The sequence below is a fragment of the Oncorhynchus mykiss genome, chromosome 15 (assembly GCF_013265735.2).
Source record: "Oncorhynchus mykiss isolate Arlee chromosome 15, USDA_OmykA_1.1, whole genome shotgun sequence".
Taxonomy (NCBI): domain Eukaryota; kingdom Metazoa; phylum Chordata; class Actinopteri; order Salmoniformes; family Salmonidae; genus Oncorhynchus; species Oncorhynchus mykiss.
In genome coordinates, this window is record NC_048579.1 from 7,216,401 (window position 1) to 7,237,565 (window position 21,165).

The following is a 21,165-nucleotide window of genomic DNA, read 5'->3' on the forward strand; positions in this document are numbered from 1 at the left end:
AAGCAGACAACAGATGGACACAGAGACATAGACAGACACAAAGACAGAAACAGAGACAGGCACAGAGACAGACACAAAGACAGAAACAGAGACAGGCACAGAGACAGGCACAGCGACAGAGACGGGCACAGAGGCAGGCACAGAGGCAGAAACAGAGAAAGGCACGTAGAGGCAGAGACACGCACAGAGACAGAAACAGACACAGAAACAGGCACAGAGACAGGCACAGACACAGAGACAGAGAAAGACACAGAGACGGACACAGAGACAGGCACAGGCTCACAGACAGATATAGGCACGAGACAGAGACACGCACAGAGACAGAGACAGGCAACGTGACAGATACAGAAAGAGGCATAAAGACAGAGACAGGTACAGAGACAGGCACAGAGACAGGCACAGAGACAGAGACAGGCACAGAAACAGAGAAAGGCACAGAGACAGGCACAGAGACAGAGACAGGCACAGAGACAGAGACAGGCCCACAGACAGACATAGGCACGAGACAGAGACAGGCCCACAGACAGACATAGGCATGAGACAGAGACAGGCACAGATACAGAAACAGACACAGAAACAGAGAAAGGCACAGAGACAGAGACAGGCACACAGACAGAGACAGGCCCACAGGCATATATAGGCACGAGACAAACACAGGCACAGAGACAGGCAACGTGACAGAGAGAGGCATAAAGACAGAGACAGTAAAAGAGACAGAGACAGTAAAAAGGACAGAGAAAGGCACAGAGACAGTGACCGTGACCGAAACAGGCACAGTGACAGTGTTAGTGACAGAGGCAGGCATAAAGACAGAGACAGGCCATAATGGTAAAAGAAGAAGAGAGAAGAAGCCATAATGGTAAAAGGAGAAGAGAGACGAAGCCATAATGGTAGAAGAGAGAAGAGAAGAGGCCATGATGGTAGAACAGAAGAGAGGAGAAGAGTCCATCATGGCAGAGGAGGCCATAATGGTAGAATGGAAGAGAAGAGGCCATAATGGTAGAATGGAAGAGAAGAGGCCATAATGGTAGAACAGAAGAGAGGAGAAGAGGCCATAATGGTAGAAGAGAGAAGAAAAGAGAAGAGGCCATAATGGTAGAACAGAAGAGAGGAGAAGAGGCCATCGTGGCAGAGGAGGCCATAATGGTAGAATGGAAGAGAAGAGGCCATAATGGTAGAACAGAAGAGAGGAGAAGAGGCCATCATGGTAGAATGGAAGAGAAGAGGCCATAATGGTAGAAGAGAGAAGAAAAGAGAAGAGGCCATAATGGTAGAACAGAAGAGAGGAGAAGAGGCCATCGTGGCAGAGGAGGCCATAATGGTAGAATGGAAGAGAAGAGGCCATAATGGTAGAACAGAAGAGAGAAGAGAAGAGGCCATGATGGTAGAACAGAAGAGAGGAGAAGAGGCCATAATGGTAGAAGAGAGAAGAAAAGAGAAGAGGACATAATGGAGGAATGGAAGAGAAGAGGACATAATGGAAGAAGAGAAGAGTGAAGAGGCCATAATGGCAGAAGAGAAGAGAGAAGAGGCCATAATGGTAGAAGAGAAGAAGTCCATAATGATAGAAGAGAAGAAGCCATAATGGCAGAAGAGGAGAGAGAAGAGTCCACAATGGTAGAAGGAGAAGGGTGAAGAGATGAGTGAAGAGACCATAATGGTAGAAGAGAAGAGAGAAGAGACTATGCCATAATGGTAGAAGGAGAAGAGTGAAGAGAAGCGGCCATAATGACAGAAGTGAAGAGAAAGGAGAAGAGGCCATAATGGCAGAAGAGAAGAGGCCATAATGACAGAAGAGAAGAGAAAAGAGACTTGGCCATAATGGTAGAAGGAGATGAGAAAAGAGACTTGGCCATAATGGTAGAAGAGTAGAGTGAAAAGGCCATAATGGTAGAAGAGAAGAGGCCATAATGGCAGAAGTGGAGAGAATAGAAGAGGCCATAATGGTAGAAGAGAAGAGTGAAGAGGCCATAATGGTAGAAGAGTAGAGGCCATAATGGCAGAAGTGGAGAGAAGAGAAGAGGCCATAATGGTAGAAGAGAAGAGTGAAGAGGCCATAATGGTAGAAGAGTAGAGGCCATAATGGCAGAAGTGGAGAGAAGAGGCCATAATGACAGAAGTGGAGAGAAGAGTGAAGAGGCCATAATGGTAGTAGAGAAGATGCCATAATGACAGAAGTGGAGAGAAGAAGCCATAATGGTAGAAGAGTAGAGGCCGTAATGACAGAAGAGAAGAGGCAATAATGACAGAAGTGGATAGAAGAGGCCATAATGGTAGAAGAGAAGAGAGACTTGGCCATAATGGTAGAAGAGAAGAGGCCATAATGGTAGAAGAGAGAAGATGCCATAATGGTAGAAGAGAGAAGAGGCCATAATGGTAGAAGGAGAGGAGAGAAGAGACTAGGTCATAATGGTAGAAGAGACCATAATGGTAGAAGAGAAGAGGCCATAATGGTAGAAGGAGAGGAGAGAAGAGACTAGGTCATAATGGTAGAAGAGAGACGAGGCAATAATGGGAGAAGAGAGAAGAGGCCATAATGGTAGAAGAGAGAAAAGGCCATAATGGTAGAAGAGACGAGAGAAGAGGCCATAATGACAGAAGAGAAGAGAAAAGAGACTAGGCCATAATGGTAGAAGAGAAGAGGCAATAATGGTATTAGAGAGAAGAGGCCATAATGGTAGAAGAGTCCATAATGGTAGAAGAGATGAGAGAAAAGGCCATGATGTAGAAGGAGGAGAGAGAAGAGGAGAGCCAATAATGGTAGAAGGAGAGGAGAGAAGAGAAGAGGCCATAATGGTAGAAGTAGAGGAGAGAAGAAAAGAGGCCATAATGGTAGAAGAAAAAGAGGCCAAAATGGTAGAAGAAAAGAGGCCATAATGGTAGAAGAGAAGTGGCCATAATGGTAGAAGAGAAGCGGCCATAATGGTAGAAGGAGAAGATAGAATACTGTCCATACTTGAATGTATCCTAGTGCTGTAATGTTCTGTACTGTAATGTATACTAGTGCTGTAATGTTCTGTACTGTAATGTATACTAGTGCTGTAATGTTCTGTACTGTAATGTATACTAGTGCTGTAATGTTCTGTACTGTAATGTATACTAGTGCTGTAATGTTCTGTACTGTAATGTATACTAGTGCTGTAATGTTCTGTACTGTAATGTATACTAGTGCTGTAATGTTCTGTACTGTAATGTATACTAGTGCTGTGATGTATACTAGTGCTGTAATGTATACTAGTGCTGTAATGTTCTGTACTGTAATGTATACTAGTGCTGTAATGTATACTAGTGCTGTAATGTATACTAGTGCTGTAATGTTCTGTACTGTAATGTATACTAGTGCTGTAATGTTCTGTACTGTAATGTATACTAGTGCTGTAATGTTATGTACTGTAATGTATACTAGTGCTGTAATGTTCTGTACTGTAATGTATACTAGTGCTGTAATGTTCTGTACTGTAATGTATACTAGTGCTGTAATGTTCTGTACTGTAATGTATACTAGTGCTGTAATGTTCTGTACTGTAATGTATACTAGTGCTGTAATGTTCTGTACTGTAATGTATACTAGTGCTGTAATGTTCTGTACTGTAATGTATACTAGTGCTGTAATGTTCTGTACTGTAATGTATACTAGTGCTGTAATGTTCTGTACTGTAATGTATACTAGTGCTGTAATGTTCTGTACTGTAATGTATACTAGTGCTGTAATGTTATGTACTGTAATGTATACTAGTGCTGTAATGTTCTGTACCTGGAAGTTCCTGGTTATAATGGTCTTCCTGTCGTCTTCTATCTGTCTGAGCGTGGTCTGGAGCCCTTTCATCTGATTCTCCATCTTCATGACGTACTGGAAGTCCCTCTGGGTCCGCAGGTTCAACACCTCAATGGACTGGGACATGTTCTGCACCTGGACCAGAAAATACAACTACCTCCAATATGTTCTGGACTACGGCAAACAGAAGCACATTCAATATGGTAGGTGATGTGTTGATTCTACGGTAGGTGTTGTGTTGATTCTATGGTAGGTGTTGTCTTGATTCTATGGTATGTGTTGTCTTGATTCTATGGTAGGTGTTGTGTTGATTCTATGGTAGGTGTTGTCTTGATTCTATGGTATGTGTTGTCTTGATTCTATGATAGGTGTTGTGTTGATTCTATGGTAGGTGTTGTGTTGATTCTATAGTAGGTGTTGTCTTCATTCCATGGTAGGTGTTGTCTTGATTCTATGGTAGGTGCTGTCTTGATTCTATGGTAGGTGTTGTGTTGATTCTATGGTAGGTATTGTCTTGATTCTGTGGTAGGTGTTGAGTCGATTACACAGGGAAACCCAGCCCTGAGCTGCCCAGAGCCTACCAGATTTAACTAAATACCTTCTATGCTCTCTTTGAGGAGAGCAAAACACTGAAACATGCATGAGAGCACCAACTATTCCGGATGACTGTGTGATCACGCTCGTCAAGTAAGACCTTTAAACAGGTCAACACTCACAAGGCCACAGGGCCAGACGGATTACCAGGACACGTACTCAGAGCATGCGCTGACCAACTGGCAAGTGTCTTCACTGACATGTCAACCTCTCCCTGACCGACTCTGTAAAATATACATGTTTCAAGCAAACCACCACAGTCCCTGTGCGCCAAGAAAACCTGCCTAAATGACTAACGTCCCATGGCACTCACATCTAGAGCCATGAAGTGCTTTGAAAGTCTGGTCCTGGCTCACATCAACACCATCATCCCAGAAACCCTAGACTCACTACAATTCGCATACTGCCCCATCTCGATTGCACTCCACACTGTCCTTTCCCACCTGGTCAAAAGGAACACCTACGTAAGAATGCTGGTCTTTGACTAATACAGCTCATCACTAAGCTAAGGATCCTGGTACTAAACACCTCCCTTTGCAACCGGATCGTGGACTTCCTGACAGGCTGCACCCAGGTGGTAAGAGTAGGCAACAACACATCTGCCACGTTGATCCTCAACACGGGGGCACCTCAGGGGTGTGTCCTTAGTCCCCTCCAGTACTCCCTGTTCACCCACAAATGACTTCAACACCATCATTACGTTTTGCCAATGACACAACAGTGGTAGGCATGATTCCCGACAACGATGAGACAGCCTACAGGGAGTTAATCAAATCGCTACCCGGACAATTTTCAATTACCCCCTTTTTTGCATTGCTGCTACTCGCTGTTTATTATCTATGCACATTGACTCGGTACCGAAACCCCCTGTACATGTATATAGCCTCATTATTGTTCATTGATTGTGTAACTTTTTTTTCTTGCTTTAGTAAAAAAAAATGGAAAACAAATATTTACCAAATATTTTCTTACTTAAAATAGTTTTCTGAATTGTTGGTTAAGGGCTTTTAAAGTAAGGATTTCACAGTAAGGTGTTGTATTTGGCACAATTGACAAATCAAATGTTATTCTATTTGAGTCATGGGATTGCCTTCGAATGGAATTACACCCATTTTTCACTCCAGTCTACAAGACACTAGCAAAACCCAAGCCTACCTGTACTTGATGGTAAGAGCACACACTGTTGCCACTAGTGGCTGGACAGATGTCCAATTCCGAAGTCAATCTCGAGTGATCTGCCTGAACTGACATAGGGGCTAATTGACTGACTATCAGGGAAAAACTGCTGATGCACACAACATTTTGAAATTGCACCTAACGCTCAACAGTAAATTGAGAACTTGACTGAGTTACAAAAATGAAAATACAGTATATACTTATTTCATTTGGGGGGTTGGGGGCCCCCTAGCAGACACAGGGCCCTGGAACCGGCCCTGATAGAGAGAGTATGTACTGTATGTGTCTGTATTGCTTTGTGTGTGACCTTCTCCAGTAGCTGGCGGAGCTGTCTTCCCTTGGCGTCTCTGGAGCAGAGGTTCTGTTCAGGAGCCACCACCGTGCAGATACACCGCCCGTCAGTATCCTGGGCTGAGCTGTACACCTGCCAACCCTCCTTAGGCCCGATGGTCTACACACACACACACACACACACACACACACACACACACACACACACACACACACACACACACACACACACACACACACACACACACACACACACAAGAAAATATCAGTGAAGGGAATCAGTAATCTGGATAAATGACGTTGGATGACAGACAACATTTTTCAGTGTGAGCTGGTAGCTAGATAATCATATAGCTAGTGATAGAAAGTGATAGATACTACAAATGTTATAGTATACCGTGCCTTGCAAAAGTATTCATCTCCCTTGGCGTTTTTCCTATTTTGTTGCATTACAACCTGTAATTTAAATTGAATGTGATTTGGATTTCATGTAATGGACAGACATAAAATAGTCTAAACTGGTGAAGTGAACTGAAAAAATGTACTTGTTTCAAAAATTACATCTGAAAAGTGGTGTGTGCATATCACCCCCTTTACTATGAAGCCCCTAAATAAGATCTGGTGCAACCAATTACTTTCAGAAGTCACAGAATGAGTTAAATAAAGTCCACCTGTGTGCAATCTAAGTGTCACAATATCTGTCACATGATCTCAGTATATATACTGCACACCTGTTCTGGAAGGCCCCAGAGTCTGCAACATCACTAAGCAAGGGGCACCATGAAGACCAAAGAGCTCTCCAAACATGTCAGGGACAAAGTTGTAGAGAAGTACAGATCAGGGTTGGGTTATAAAAAATATCAGAAACTTTTAACATCCCACTGAGCACCATTAAATCGATTAATAAAAAATTGAAAGAATATGGCACCACAACAAACCTGCCAAGAGAAGGCCGCCCACCAAAGCTCAACGACCGGGCAAGGAGGGCTTAATAAGAAGCAAGAAAGAGACCAAAGATAATCCTGAAGGAGCTGCAAAGCTCCACAGCGGAGATTGGAGTATCTGTCCATAGGACCACTTTAAGCCGTGCACTCCACAGAGCTGGGCTTTACGGTAAGAGTGGGCAGAAAAAAGCCTTTGCTTAAAGAAAAAAATAATTAAATATATTTAGTGTTCGCCAAAAGGCGTGTGGAAAGCTCCCCAAACATATTGAAGAAGTTACTCTGGTCAGATGAGACTAAAACTGAGCTTTTTGGCCATCAAGGAAAATGCTATGTCTGGCGCAACCCCAACACCTCTCATCACCGCGAGAACACCATCCCCAATGTAAAGCATGGTGGTGGCAGCATCATGCTGTGGCAATGTTTTTCATCAGCAGGGACTGAGAAACTGGACTGGGAAATTGCAGGAATGATGGGATGGCGCTAAATACAGGGACATTCTTGAGGGAAACCTTAGTTATGCACGCTCAAGTTTACTGTTTTTGGGGGTCTGGGGCTGTTTTTCATATTTCGGGCCCCTTAGTTCCAGTGAAGGGAAATCATAACGCTACAGCATAAAATGACATTCCTTTGTGATGAGACTCGACATTGAGCTCAGGGGCATCCTTTCCATTTATCATCCTTGAGATGTTTTTACAACTTGGAGTCCACCTGTGGCAAAGTCAATTGATTGAACATGATATGGAAAGGCACACACCTGTCTATACAAGGTCCCACAGTTGACAATGAATGAGCAAAAACCTAGCCATGAGGTCGAAGGAATTGTCCAAAGAGCCAGACCGGAGACAGGATTTTGTCGAGGCCCAGATCCTGAGGAATAATTTGTTTATTGCTGCATTGAAGGTCCCCAAGAACACAGTGTCCTCCTTCATTCTTAAATGGAAGAAGTTTGGAACCACCAAGACTCTTCCTAGAGCTGGCTGCCCGACCAAACTGAGCAATCAGGGGAGAAGGGCCTTGGTCAGGGAGGTGACCAAAACCCCCATGGTCACTCTAACAAAGCTCCAGAGTTCATCTGCGGAGATGGGCGAACCTTCCAGAAGGACAACCTGGCACCATCCCTACGGTGAAGTATGGTAGAGGCAGCATCATGCTGTGGGGATGTTTTTCAGCGGCAGGGACTGGGAGACTAGTCATGTTTGAGGGAAAGATGAACAGAGCAAAGTACAGAGAGATCCTTGATGAAATCCTGCTCCAGAGCGCTCAGAACCTCAGACTGGAGCGAAGGTTCACCTTCCAACAGGACAATGACCCTAAGCAGACACCCAAGACAACGTATTAGTGGCTTCGGGACAAGTCTCAGAATGTCCTTGAGTTGCTCAGCCAGAGCCCGGACTTTAAACCGATCAAACATCTCTGGAGAGAACTGAAAATAGCTATGCTACTCCATCCCCAAATACTGGTTTGCCAAGCTTGTAGCGTCATACCCAAGAAGACTCGAGGCTGTAATCGCTGTCTAAGGTGCTGGTGCATCAATAGACATATTTTTTTAAAGGAATACAGGGAAACACATTGACATGTCTGTCTTATTTTTCTCAATTTCTTTAAACGTGCAGCTCTCAGAAAACCATCCTATTAAAACATTAATCATCGGTCTGTCACTTCAGAGATAGAGATAGTGGGGGAGAGATGGTGAGAGAGAGAGAGAGAGAGAGGTGAGAGAGATTGTGAGACAGGGGAGAGGAGAGGAGAGGGAGAGAGAGGGGAGAGATTGTGAGAGGAGAGAAGGGAGAGAGAGGAGAGAGGAGAGAAGAGAGAGAGGAGAGAGAGGAGAGAGAGAGGAGAGAAAGGAGAGAGGGGAGAGGGGAGAGAGAGGGAGTAGAGAGAGGAGAGAGGAGAGGAGAGGGGTGACAGAGAGGAGAGAGAGAGGAGAGGAGAGAGAGAGGAGGGTGTGAAATAGACAACCCCAGATGCTTGTGCAGGGACTTAAACTGGTGCTGGTCCACTGGGAATGGGGCTGCAGCAGGGGTGGCTCCATGGCTCTAGTGAAAGGTATTTTGTGAGAATGATTAATGACCCTCCATTGGAGTGTATCTCTGTGTGAAACCAATGTAGTCTTGTATCAGATCCTCCTCTATATAACTTACAGAGATCTGGAACCATAGTGTACTGTGTATTGACTGCAGAGAGAGATTGTGTGAGACAGAAAATGCCCTAAAATTCTCAATGTTGCAATTCCTATTTTTTATCCTCTGTGCGTGGACCTTTTATGAACTGTGTCCTAACAGTGTTACTTTGATGTACTGGGCTATATTATGCAAGACATGTCCTGTAGCAGAGCTAACGTCAACAACTTACCGCCCACAGTAGAAACAAACTAACAGACAGTTCATAGTGGGGTTGAAGTTGTCTGAAGAGAAGAATGATTAAGCAAAACACACACTCACAAAAATAAATGCACACGACATCAGGAGGGCTACCTCGGAACGTCTGAAAATTGTTTTTAAAGAACTGAAAGATTCCAAAAAGGAAGCCAATCATTTCAGATCCGGTACGTTGCGCAGAGGGAAAGTTCCGGTGCGCTGTGAAAGATTCAGCCACCTACTGGCATCACACACCTGGATAAAAGATTACTGTAGCTCTGTTGGCTCCTCCACTCTGGCATTTCAAGGCTGCGTTGAGACAGCGATTCCAAAGCCCAGCTCAGTTAATCCATACCTTTGTGATGCTGAGTTGTCATAATATTGCATCAAATGTGCGTTATTGCAGGGGAGTTGGCTGACACAATGTAAGTAACTTAATGAATGTGCCTCCTATCTGCCCTGAATACCTCTGTTGATCCTAAAGCTATTGTATGCAGTAATTATGTGCCTATGAACCAGAGTTAGACTGTTATCACTGAGGCGGTGAGCCCTAGTAGGAAGACCACTTTGTGCAGCTCAGCCTGCACTATCAGCTCCAATATAACTAATATGAGCATGTCTACTTCTGATAAGCTTCCCAGTAAAGCATTAAAATCAATCAGGCAACACAGAAAAGTTATAAAAAATAGCCCTTAACATATATGTCGCCTAAGAAACAAGGTTCATGAAGTCAATAACTTGCTTGCAACATATGACATTCATATTCTAACTATTTCTGAAACTCAGACAATGCCTTTGATGATACATTGTTAAAACATTTACAGAAAAGACAGAAATGCCAATGGGGGAGGTGTTGCAGTCTATATTCAGAACCACATTCCTGTAAAGCTTAGAGGATCTCATGTTAAATACTGTTAAGGTAATATGGCTACAGGTTCATCTGCCTCACCTTAAGCCCATTCTGGTGGGAAGCTGCTATAGACCACCAAGTGCTTACAGTCAGTATCTGGATAATATGTGTGAAATGCTTGATAATGTATGTGATTTCAACAGAAAGGTATATTTTCTGGGTGATTTAAATACTGACTGGATTTCATCAAGCTGCCCCACTCAAGAAAAAGCTTCAAACTGTAAACTAGTGCCTGCAACTTGGTTCAGGTTATCAGTCAACCTACCAGGGTAGTTACGAACAGCACAGGAACTGAAATCATCAACATGCATTGATCATATATTTACTAATGTTGCAGATATTTGCTTTAAAGCAGTATCGAAGTCAATTGGATTTAGTGAATATAGTAGCCATATCTAGGAAAACCAAAGATCCAAAGGCTGGGCCTAATATAGTGTATAAGAGGTCATACAAGAAGTTTGTAGTGATTCTTATGTTGATGATGTAAAGAATATTTGCTGGTCTATACTATGAAACAATAACAAATGATATAAAGAATGATAGTAAAAAGCTTTGGGGGACCTTGAATAAAATTTTGGGAAAAAAGGCAAACTCAGCTCCATCTTTCAATGAAATGATGGCTCATTCATCACAAAACCCACTGATATTGCCAACTACTTTAATTCATTTTTAAATGGGCAAGATTAGAAAACCTAGGCATGATGTGCCAGCAACAAATGCAATAATTGTACTTTGGAGTGTGGAAGAGGTGAAACATTTATTGTTGTCTATCAGCAATGACAAGCCACTGGGGTCTGACAAACTGGATGGAAAAATACTGAGGATAATAACAGATGATATGGGCACTCCTATTTGCCATGTCTTCAATTTAAGCTTACTAGAAAATATGTGCTGTCAGGCCTCGAGGGAAGAAAAAGTCATTCCACTACCCAAGAATAGTAAAGCCCCCTTTACTGGCTCAAATAGCCAACCAATCAGCCTGTTACCAACCCTTAGTAAACTTTTGGGAAAAATTGTGTTTGACCAGATACAATGCTATTTTAGAGTAAACAAATTGACAACAAACTTTCAACACACTTATAGGGAAGGACATTCAACAAGCACAGCACTTACACAAATTATTGGCTGAGAGAAATTTATGATAAAAATATTGTGAGGGCTGTTTTGTTAGACTAGTGTGGCTTTTGACATTATCGACCATAGTCTGCTGCCGGAAAAAAATGTATGTGTTATATAGCTTTACAACCCCTGCTATATTGTAGATGAAGAGTTGCCTGTCTAACAGAACACAGAGGGTGTTCTTTAATGGTAGCCTCTCCAACATAATCCAGAAAGAGTCAGGAATTCCCCAGGGCAGCTGTTTAGGCCCCTTACTTTTTTCAATCTTTACTAACTACATGCTTTTGAGTAAATCACAAGATTAAACAGTACATCATATAACATTATTACACCACTACATATCTACAATACCAAATGTATAATACCACCATACAATAATATTACAATGTACGTGTGTGTAGAGTGCTTCTGCTAGCGCTTGTGTCTGTACATTTGTCTGTGTCTCTTCACAGTGTTCCATAAATTGTTATGGCTCAAAATTATAGGAGAGACACTACTTGTGTTTGTATGAAGTGGTGACAAGCTGAATCCACCGAGCTGTCTGTTTAAACTACAAGCACACAGCTCGGACACTCATGCATGCCCCACAAGACACGCCACCAGAGGTCTCTTCACAATCCCCAAGTCTAGAACAGACTATTGGAAGAGCACAGTACAGTAAATAGAGTCGTGACTACTTTGAACTTTATTTCACATCAGGTAACTGATGCAGGCAGTAGAGTCAGATAAAAAAAAAACAGGTAAAAATACACCTTATGGAACGCGGGGACTGTGAAGAGACACACCACAAATGTACAGACACAAGCACTCTACACACACGCACATTGTAATATTGTTGTATGGTGGTATTATACATTTGGTATTGTAGATATGTAGTGGTGTGATAATGTTATATGATGTACTGTTTTATATTTTTGGTTCACAAGTAATGTAAGGGCCTTAGGAAGAGTAACCATGACATCAGCTTATGGGGATCCCTAATAAATACGCACACACACACACACACACACACACACACACACACACACACACACACACACACACACACACACACACACACACACACACACACACACACACACACACACAGAGACTACTGTATGACAAATGATCAATACATAAAGATGTCAGCCTGGTCTAAACTAGCCATGTCAGAATAAAGGATGCTGAACAAACAAGCCACCAAAAATGGACATAACTATTCATTACATCAATTGATCAAACTGTCTCTATAAAAGCTATGGGAGCAACTAAAGTGGAATGCACATGTCTGTCCTGGAATTGATGATCATGCTCCTTAAACGAGTTAACATTTCTGCTCTAATGGTGGATAAGATGAAGTCGCAGTTGCCTTGTGTGTGAGTAGGTGAATTTGAGTGTGTGTGTGTGACTGCACAGAGCTTCGTAACTAGATAGAGACAGACATTTTAGTCAGCAGCGGTTCAACTTAACAAGTGGTGACCTCCAAACATAACAGCAACACCAACGATAACAACAACACCTAACGTAGCACGGGGAACAACAGAGAATGATAGACAGAGATGGAGAGAGAGAGATGGACAGAGAGAGAGGAGAGTGAAAGATAGTGATGTGGAGTAAAAAGAGGATGACTGTAGAAGAATGTGTGACAGTGTGCTGCGGAATTATTCACAAGGTCAGAGAAGGCAGGGATGTACCACTCCTGGAAATAAATCTCTCTCTCTCTATATATAAATAGCCACCAATTGTGCAAGTTCTCCCACTTAAAAAGATGGGAGAGGCCTGTCATTTTCATCATAGGTACACTTCAACTATGACAGACAAAATGAGAAAGAAAATCCAGAAAATCACATTGTAGGATTTTTTATGAATTTATTTGCAAATTATGGGAGTTTTGAGTCAATTGCAGGTGTACTTGTGGATGTATTTCAAGGTCTACCTTCAAACTCAGTGCCTCTTTGCTTGACATCATGGGAAAATCAAAAGAAATCAGCCAAGACCTCAGAAAAAAAATTGTAGAACACAAGTCTGGTTCATCCTTGGGAGCAATTTCCAAATGCCTGAAGGTATCACGTTCATCTGTGCAAACAATAGTATGCAAGTATAAACACCATGGGACCACACAGCGGTCATACCGCTCAGGAAGGAGACGCATTCTGTCTCCTAGAGATGAACGTACTTTCGTGCGAAAAGTGCAAATCATTCCCAGAACAAAAGCAAAGGACCTTGTGAAGATGCTGGAGGAAACAAGTACAAAAGTATCTGTATCCACAGTAAAACAAGTCCTATATCAACATAACCTGAAAGGCCGCTCAGCAAAAAAGAAGCCACTGCTCCAAAACCGCCATAAAAAATACGGACTACGGTTTGCAACTGCATATGGAAAAATGTCCTCTGATCTGATGAAACGAAAATAGAACTGTTTGGCCATAATGACCATCGTTATGTTTGGAGGAAAAGGGGGAGGCTTGCAAGCCGAAGAACACCATCCCAACAGTGAAGCACGGGGGTGGCAGCATCATGTTGTGGGGGTGCTTTGCTGCAGGAGAGACTGGTGCACTTCACAAAATAGATGGCATCGTGAGGAGGAAAATTATGTGGATATATCGAAGCAACATCTCAAGACATCAGTCAGGAAGTTAAAGCTTGGTCGCAAATGGGTCTTCCAAATCGACAATGACCCCGAGAATACTTCCATAGTTGTGGCTAAATGGCTTAAGGACAACAAATTCAAGGTATTGGAGTGGCCATCACAAAGCCCTGACCTCAATCCTATAGAAAATGTGTGGGCAGAACTGAAAAAGCATGTGCGAGCACAAACCTGACTCAGTTACACCAGTTCTGTCAGGAGGAATGGGCCAAAAGTCACCCAACTTATTGTGCGAAGCTTTTGGAAGGCTTGTGAAATGTTTGACCCAACAATTTAAAGGCAATGCTACCAAATACTAATTGAGTGTATTGAAACTTCTGACCCACTGGGAATGTGATGAAATAAATAAAAGCTGAAATAAATCATTCTCTCTACTATTATTCGGACATTTCACATTCTTAAAATGCAGTGGTGATCCAAATGTACCTATGAAAGGGAATTTTTACTAGGATTAAATGTCAGGGATTGTGAAAAACTGAGTTTAAATGTATTTGGCTAAGGTGTATGTAAACTTCCGACTTCAACTGTTTACACAGTTGTATATACTGTATTCTATTCTACAGTATTTTAGTCAATGCCACTACGACATTGCTCAATCTAATATTTATATATTTCTTAATTCCATTCTTTTACTTTTAGATTCGTGTGCATTGTTGTGAATCGTTTTTAGATACTCCTGCACTGTTCGAGCTAGGAACACATGCCTTTCGCTACACCCGCTATAATATGTGCTAAATATGTGTATGCGACCAATAAAATTTGATTTAAATTTGATCATGTCAAACGCTTCTCTTGTTTTGTTATCGTTCCATGTTTGTTATAATTAAACTCACTAAGAACACCTGCTTCCTGACTCCCTGCATCTACGTTACAGAATACTACCTCAACAAATTGAGGCAGCAGTTGATCATCTCCCAGATGGTCGGTGAACAAGGACACCTACTTCGTAAATACCATGACCAGCTGGCTCAGCTGTAGAAACAAAACATGAAGAACAGCCAGCCAGCGAAACACACGGGATTCCCGCGAAAGCGGAACTTATATCAATATTGGATCAGTACTGATGCGATTTGGGCTTCAATGAGCTTGCAAATTGTATTGATTAATCGATGTGAATGATTAAATCATACCTGTATACTCTATCTGGGAATTAAACTTGAATTAACCTGTTAGCATCACTTTATCTAGGATAATGTGCAACATTCTAAAATGTTTCATTGGTTGGAACAAATTAATTTGGTAAAATGTTTGTTTGGCAATTTAACTCCCCTGTTACATTGAATGAGACACCAATCAGTTGAGATTGGTTGGATATCATAAAGTGTAACCCGTTGTTACAAATGTGAGAAGACGTTGTCTTATATATATATATATATATATATATATATATATATATAAATATATATATATACAGTGCCTTGAATAAAGATATAAAACTGTATTTTTTTGTGAAGAATCAACAACAAGTGGGACACAATCATGAAGTGGAACGACATTTATTGGATATTTCAAACTTTTTTAACAAATCAAAAACTTAAAAATTGGGAGTGCAAAATTATTCAGCCCCCTTAAGTTAATACTTTGTTGCACCACCTTTTGCTGTGATTACAGCTGTAAGTCGCTTGGGGTATGTCTCTATCAGTTTTGCACATCGAGAGACTGACATTATTTCCCATTCCTCCTTGCAAAACAGCTCGAGCTCAGTGAGGTTGGATGGAGAGCATTTGTGAACAGCAGTTTTCAGTTCTTTCCACATATTCTCGATTGGATTCAGGTCTGGATTTTGACTTGGCTATTCTAACACCTGGATATGTTTATTTTTGAACCATTCCATTGTAGATTTTGCTTTATGTTTTGGATCATTGTCTTGTTGGAAGACAAATCTCCATTCCCAGTCAGGTCTTTTGCAGACTCCATCAGGTTTTCTTCCAGAATGGTCCTGTATTTGGCTCCATCCATCTTCCCATCAATTTTAACCATCTTCCCTGTCCCTGCTGAAGAAAAGCAGGCCCAAACCATGATGCTGCCACCACCATGTTTGACAGTGGGGATGGTGTCTTCAGGGTGATGAGCTGTGTTGCTTTTACGCCAAACATAACGTTTTGCATTGTTGCCAAAAAGTTCAATTTTGGTTTCATCTGACCAGAGCACCTTCTTCCACATGTTTGGTGTGTCTCCCAGGTGGCTTGTGGCAAACTTTAAACAACACTTTTTATGGATATCTTTAAGAAATGACTTTCTTCTTGCCACTCTTCCATACAGGCCAGATTTGTGCAATATACGACTGATTGTTGTCCTATGGACAGAGTCTCCCACCTCAGCTGTAGATCTCTGCAGTTCATCCAGAGTGATCATGGGCCTCTTGGCTGCATCTCTGATCAGTCTTCTCCTTGTATGAGCTGAAAGTTTAGAGGGACGGCCAGGTCTTGGTAGATTTGCAGTGGTCTGATACTCCTTCCATTTCAATATTATCGCTTGCACAGTGCTCCTTGGGATGTTTAAAGCTTGGGAAATCTTTTTTGTATCCAAATCCGGCTTTAAACTTCTTCACAACAGTATCTCGGACCTGCCTGGTGTGTTCCTTGTTCTTCATGATGCTCTCTGCGCTTTTGACGGACCTCTGAGACTATCACAGTGCAGGTGCATTTATACGAAGACTTGATTACACACATGTGGATTGTATTTATCATCATTAGTCATTTAGGTCAACATTGGATCATTCAGAGATCCTCACTGAACTTCTGGAGAGAGTTTGCTGCACTGAAAGTAAAGGGGCTGAATAATTTTGCACGCCCAATTCTTCAGTTTTTGATTTGTTAAAAAAGTTTGAAATATCCAATAAATGTCGTTCCACTTCATGATTGTGTCCCACTTGTTGTTGATTCTTCACAAAAAAATACAGTTTTATATCTTTATGTTTGAAGCCTGAAATGTGGCAAAAGGTCGCAAAGTTCAAGGGGGCCAAATACTTTCGCAAGGCACTGTATATATATATATATATATATATTGGCGATTCTTCAACATAAGTGGTCACTTAACCCTGAAAACTGATCTCACAAGGGATTCCCACCATGCGGAACGTCCGTTGACAAAGGCACACGGTTTCGCCCTGAAAGATGAAATCACAGGGAAATGGCTGCTCTCCCAGAGCTAGCTGTTAACAGGAAATGTTAACTTCCAAGCACACACACAGGTTCCTTTCAATTCGGGAACAGGTTTACTAATGACGTCTCACGTTCAACCCAATCTACCGGAACACCCGGTAACATAAGAAAGTACTCGCCGTGGTCTACTCACGCTCCTGAAACGCGAGAGACAGAAAGATAATAACTTCGCTTTGGCCAAAAGAACATTGGCTGGTTCATATGTCCTAGCCCTAGAAATTGTATAATTCACCCTGAACTGATCTTTACTCAGTATGCAACACCGTAGGGGAATATTTCCAGTATCTTGTTCAAATGGAAACACACACACAGGTCAACAACAAATCCTGCCTACGGCTCTAACGGTGTATAACGTAATCTGCTACACAATTCATATTGACTAAATTCAACAGCAAGGTCTAATTCTGTCTTAGATTCCTCGCATAGGGGCTCCAAAATGTCGTGACTTGATTTACATTAATCTGATGACTGCTATTTATTTCACTTACTATGTTTAATTGTTAACCAATTAAATTCATCATGTAACAATTAAATCAATAGGAATTTGGGGCACCACGTGAAGAAGTTGTTAAAACGAGCTTCCATCTCATGAATTCAACTCTAGAAGATATGTTACATATCGATAAGTCACTTATTAATCATTACCTCATATCAGACTTATTCTGAACAGTTGTAAACCTCTTGAATCCGCAAGAACCCCAACTTTTGCTCATCATTCAGTACTGCACAAATTGATTTAATTATTTATTTACTAACTAAATAAATAATAACACAGAATACACATACACACTTACATGAGCAAAAGTCCCTAGTGGACTGACAATATACAGTACGGTGGCTTATTACACAGAGATGGAGAAGGGGGTGGGGAAAAAAGAGAGAGAGAAAAAGGGATAATTATCGTGGATAAATTCTAGGACTGTCTTCACATTAATCATATACCTTGCACACAAACCGCCACCCGTTTTGGAATAAGAAGCAATTAATGTATTTACGTGTTTGAATGCCGTCGTTAGTCCTCTATCTCTTTTGAAATCAAACCTTCTTGAAAGAGGGTTTTGTTGGCCTTTCCGCGGCCACTTGTACATACTCTGATTGTCCACCAGATGTCATAATGTCCTTCTTCTTAGTTGTCCGGTCTCCAATGAGCTTTGTTCAGAACTTGTTCTTAGCTCGTGTGGATAGTCAGAGTCTGAACCCCTTTTATACAGACAGCTGCAGCCTGTTCATTTTCAGGTATAGTCTGGTGAGTTTATCTTCTTCACCCCATGTTGGTTCAACGTTTCAACCATTTCCCACATGTAGCTAACGCTCCACACTTTGCTGGTCTTGTAGGTGAGGTTATCTTCTCATCTAGTGTTGAGGTTGAGGGTTTCAGAGTTGGTAATCATTTCAACGTGTGGACCAAAGTCTCACGTCTTCTGGTATGGTATGTTAATTCTTACCCAGTCCTTTTAAGCAGTCTGGTTGAAAAGGGTGGTTTCATCACGCTGACAAGCTCTCTGACCTCATTGGCTACTTAATGGGCAACGTATCATCAAAACTATGATCTCGTTAGAAAACTAAAATCACATTCCTACACAACGTAAAGGATGTAAATCTGACAGACACAGTAGGAAAGCTTCTTCAAGTTACAATATTTTTGTTATAACATGTTTATAAAAAAATGTATGACATCACAAAATAGACATTAATGTTACATAGACCCATCCCTCATCATTCCCCACATCCAGATGTTTTGAAATATTGTCCCAATGTTCACTTCTGGACGATAGAATTTTGGGTGGCAAAATGTCTCTGTAACAAAGCAACATTCCAATCACCACTCCTGAAGACCAAAAATAGTTCCCTGCTGCATACAATTTACGATTGGCGTGCGGTGTCATAAAACCCACACATCATACCTACTCCCCTGTGCGGGTGAGAGGGCTCTGGTGGTCGTCGATCCATTGTAATCTGATCTTTGGATCCTCACAGGAGAGTCATGACACCATGTCAGATGCTTCTCTCGTTTTGTTATCGTTCCATGTTTTGTTATTATTAAACTAATTAACTGCACCTGCTTCCTGACTCCCTACATCTATGTTACATAGGCGCATAACGAGTTTGCTTGTTGGAACTGCACAGGGGAAGTCTAGTTAAACCAAACTTCTAATCCATTCTCCTCTGTTATTATGGGCCCTGCATGCTGTGCAGTAATGTGTGTCTAATATGGGGACTGTCTGCATCACACACTCACAAACACATTTCCCTGGGTGCTGTGGAATGATATCTGTCTAATATGGGGACTGTCTGCAACACACACTCACAAACACATTTCCCTGGGTGCTGTGGAATGATATTTGTCTGTTATGGGGCTGTCTGCATCACCGCTAAGGGCCACAATTACTGTAACTAAGAAGAGGAAGGAGGGATGGATGAGAGGAGAGAGGGATAGATATATAGATCTCCTGAACATCTCTAAAACTAAGAACATTATATTTGGTACAAATCATTCAATAAGCTCTAGACCTTAGCTGAATCTGGTAATGAATGACTGTTGAACAAGTTGAGGAGACTAAATTACTAGGTGTTACCTTAGATTGTAAACTGTCATGGTCAAAACATATACAGTGCCTTGCGAAAGTATTCGGCCCCCTTGAACTTTGCGACCTTTTGCCACATTTCAGGCTTCAAACATAAAGATATAAAACTGTATTTTTTGTGAAGAATCAACAACAAGTGGGACACAATCATGAAGTGGAACGACATTTATTGGATATTTCAAACTTTTTTAACAAATCAAAAACTGAAAAATTGGGCGTGCAAAATTAAAATTAAAATTATTGAGCCCGGCGTCGCCAAGAGGCGACGCTGTTATGCTGGCTTTCTAGGCAGAGTTCCTCTGTCCAGTGTCGTTGTTCTTTTGTCCATTTTAATTTTACATTTTTATTGGCAAATCTGAGATATGGCTTTTTCTTTGCAACTCTGCCTAGAAGGCCAGCATCTCGGAGTTGCCTCTTAACTGTTGATGTTGAGACTGGTGTTTTACGGGTACTATTTAATGAAGCTGCCAGTTGAGGACTTGTGAGGCATCTTTTTCTCAAACTAGACACTCTAATGTACTTGTCCTCTTGCTCAGTTGTGCTCATGGGCCTCCAACTCCTCTTTCTATTCTGGTTAGAGCTAGTTTGCGCTGTTCTGTGAAGGGAGTAGTACAGCATTGTACGAGACCTTCAGTTTCTTGGCTATTTCTCGCAAGGAAGAGCATTCATTTCTCAGAACAAGAATAGACTGACGAGTTTCAGAAGAAAGGTCCTTGTTTCGGGCCATTTTGAGCCTGTAATCGAACAAACAAATGCAGATGCTCCAGATACTCAACTAGTCTAAAGAAGGCCAGTTGTATTGCTTCTTTAATCAGGACAACAGTTTTCAGCTGTGCTAACATAATTGCAAAAAGTTTTTCTAATGGTCAATTAGACTTTTAAAATGAACTTGATTTAGCTAACATAACGTGCTATTGGAACACAGGAGTGATGGTTGCTGATAATGGGCCTCTGTACGCCTATGTATATATTCCATTAAAAATCAGCCGTTTCCAGCTACAATAGTCATTTACAACATTAACAATGTCTATACTGTATTTCTGATCAATTTGATGCTATTTTACTGGACAGAAATGTGCTTTTCTTTCAAAACCAAGGACATTTCTAAGTGACCCCAAACTTTTGAATGGTAGAGTATGTGGATGGTATCTAACCATCATTGATTGATCAATTCCACGGCGCGTTGCTCGATTGTGTTTAACTGGGCTGCGGTCAGTATGACAGAACACTGTTCAACTTTTAAAGGCCCTGTTTCACATTAGCACCCAGCCAAACAATAACCTGTAGAGCATATAGCTCTATGTTTCAATCTGATATGTCACCTTTTTTTGGGGGGTGGAAATTGGAGATAAAATCGATTATATGCCGCAAGTGAAGCATAAAAAGACACAAAAAGAAAAATAATATAATATTGTCCTTGCTTGAAGTAGAAATAGGTGAACAGTTTTGGAACACTGAGTCATTGACTGCCTGGCTGTACCAGGTGGCTGTGTTACGGATTTCTTTTGACCATAAGGCATCGGACTACAGCCATATTGTTTTGAACCTTAGCTACAAGCTATTTAGTCATTGTTAGCGGCCTTTACCTTCTGCACAGCTAGCTAGCACCCACCGAGTT

At 41.6% G+C, this 21,165-nt stretch overlaps 1 protein-coding gene across 1 annotated transcript in view; it reads right to left on the reverse strand.

Moving 5' to 3' along the window:
- LOC110490890 (noelin-3) overlaps window positions 1–21,165 on the reverse strand; it is a 36,049-nt gene that overhangs the window by 3,399 nt on the left and 11,485 nt on the right. Inside the window, exons 2-3 of the mRNA XM_036945696.1 lie at window positions 5,853–5,996; window positions 3,755–3,910 (exon numbers count right to left, since the gene is read on the reverse strand). Of these exons, the coding sequence (XP_036801591.1) occupies window positions 3,755–3,910; window positions 5,853–5,996 (300 nt within the window). The remainder of the gene's footprint in view (window positions 1–3,754; window positions 3,911–5,852; window positions 5,997–21,165) is intronic.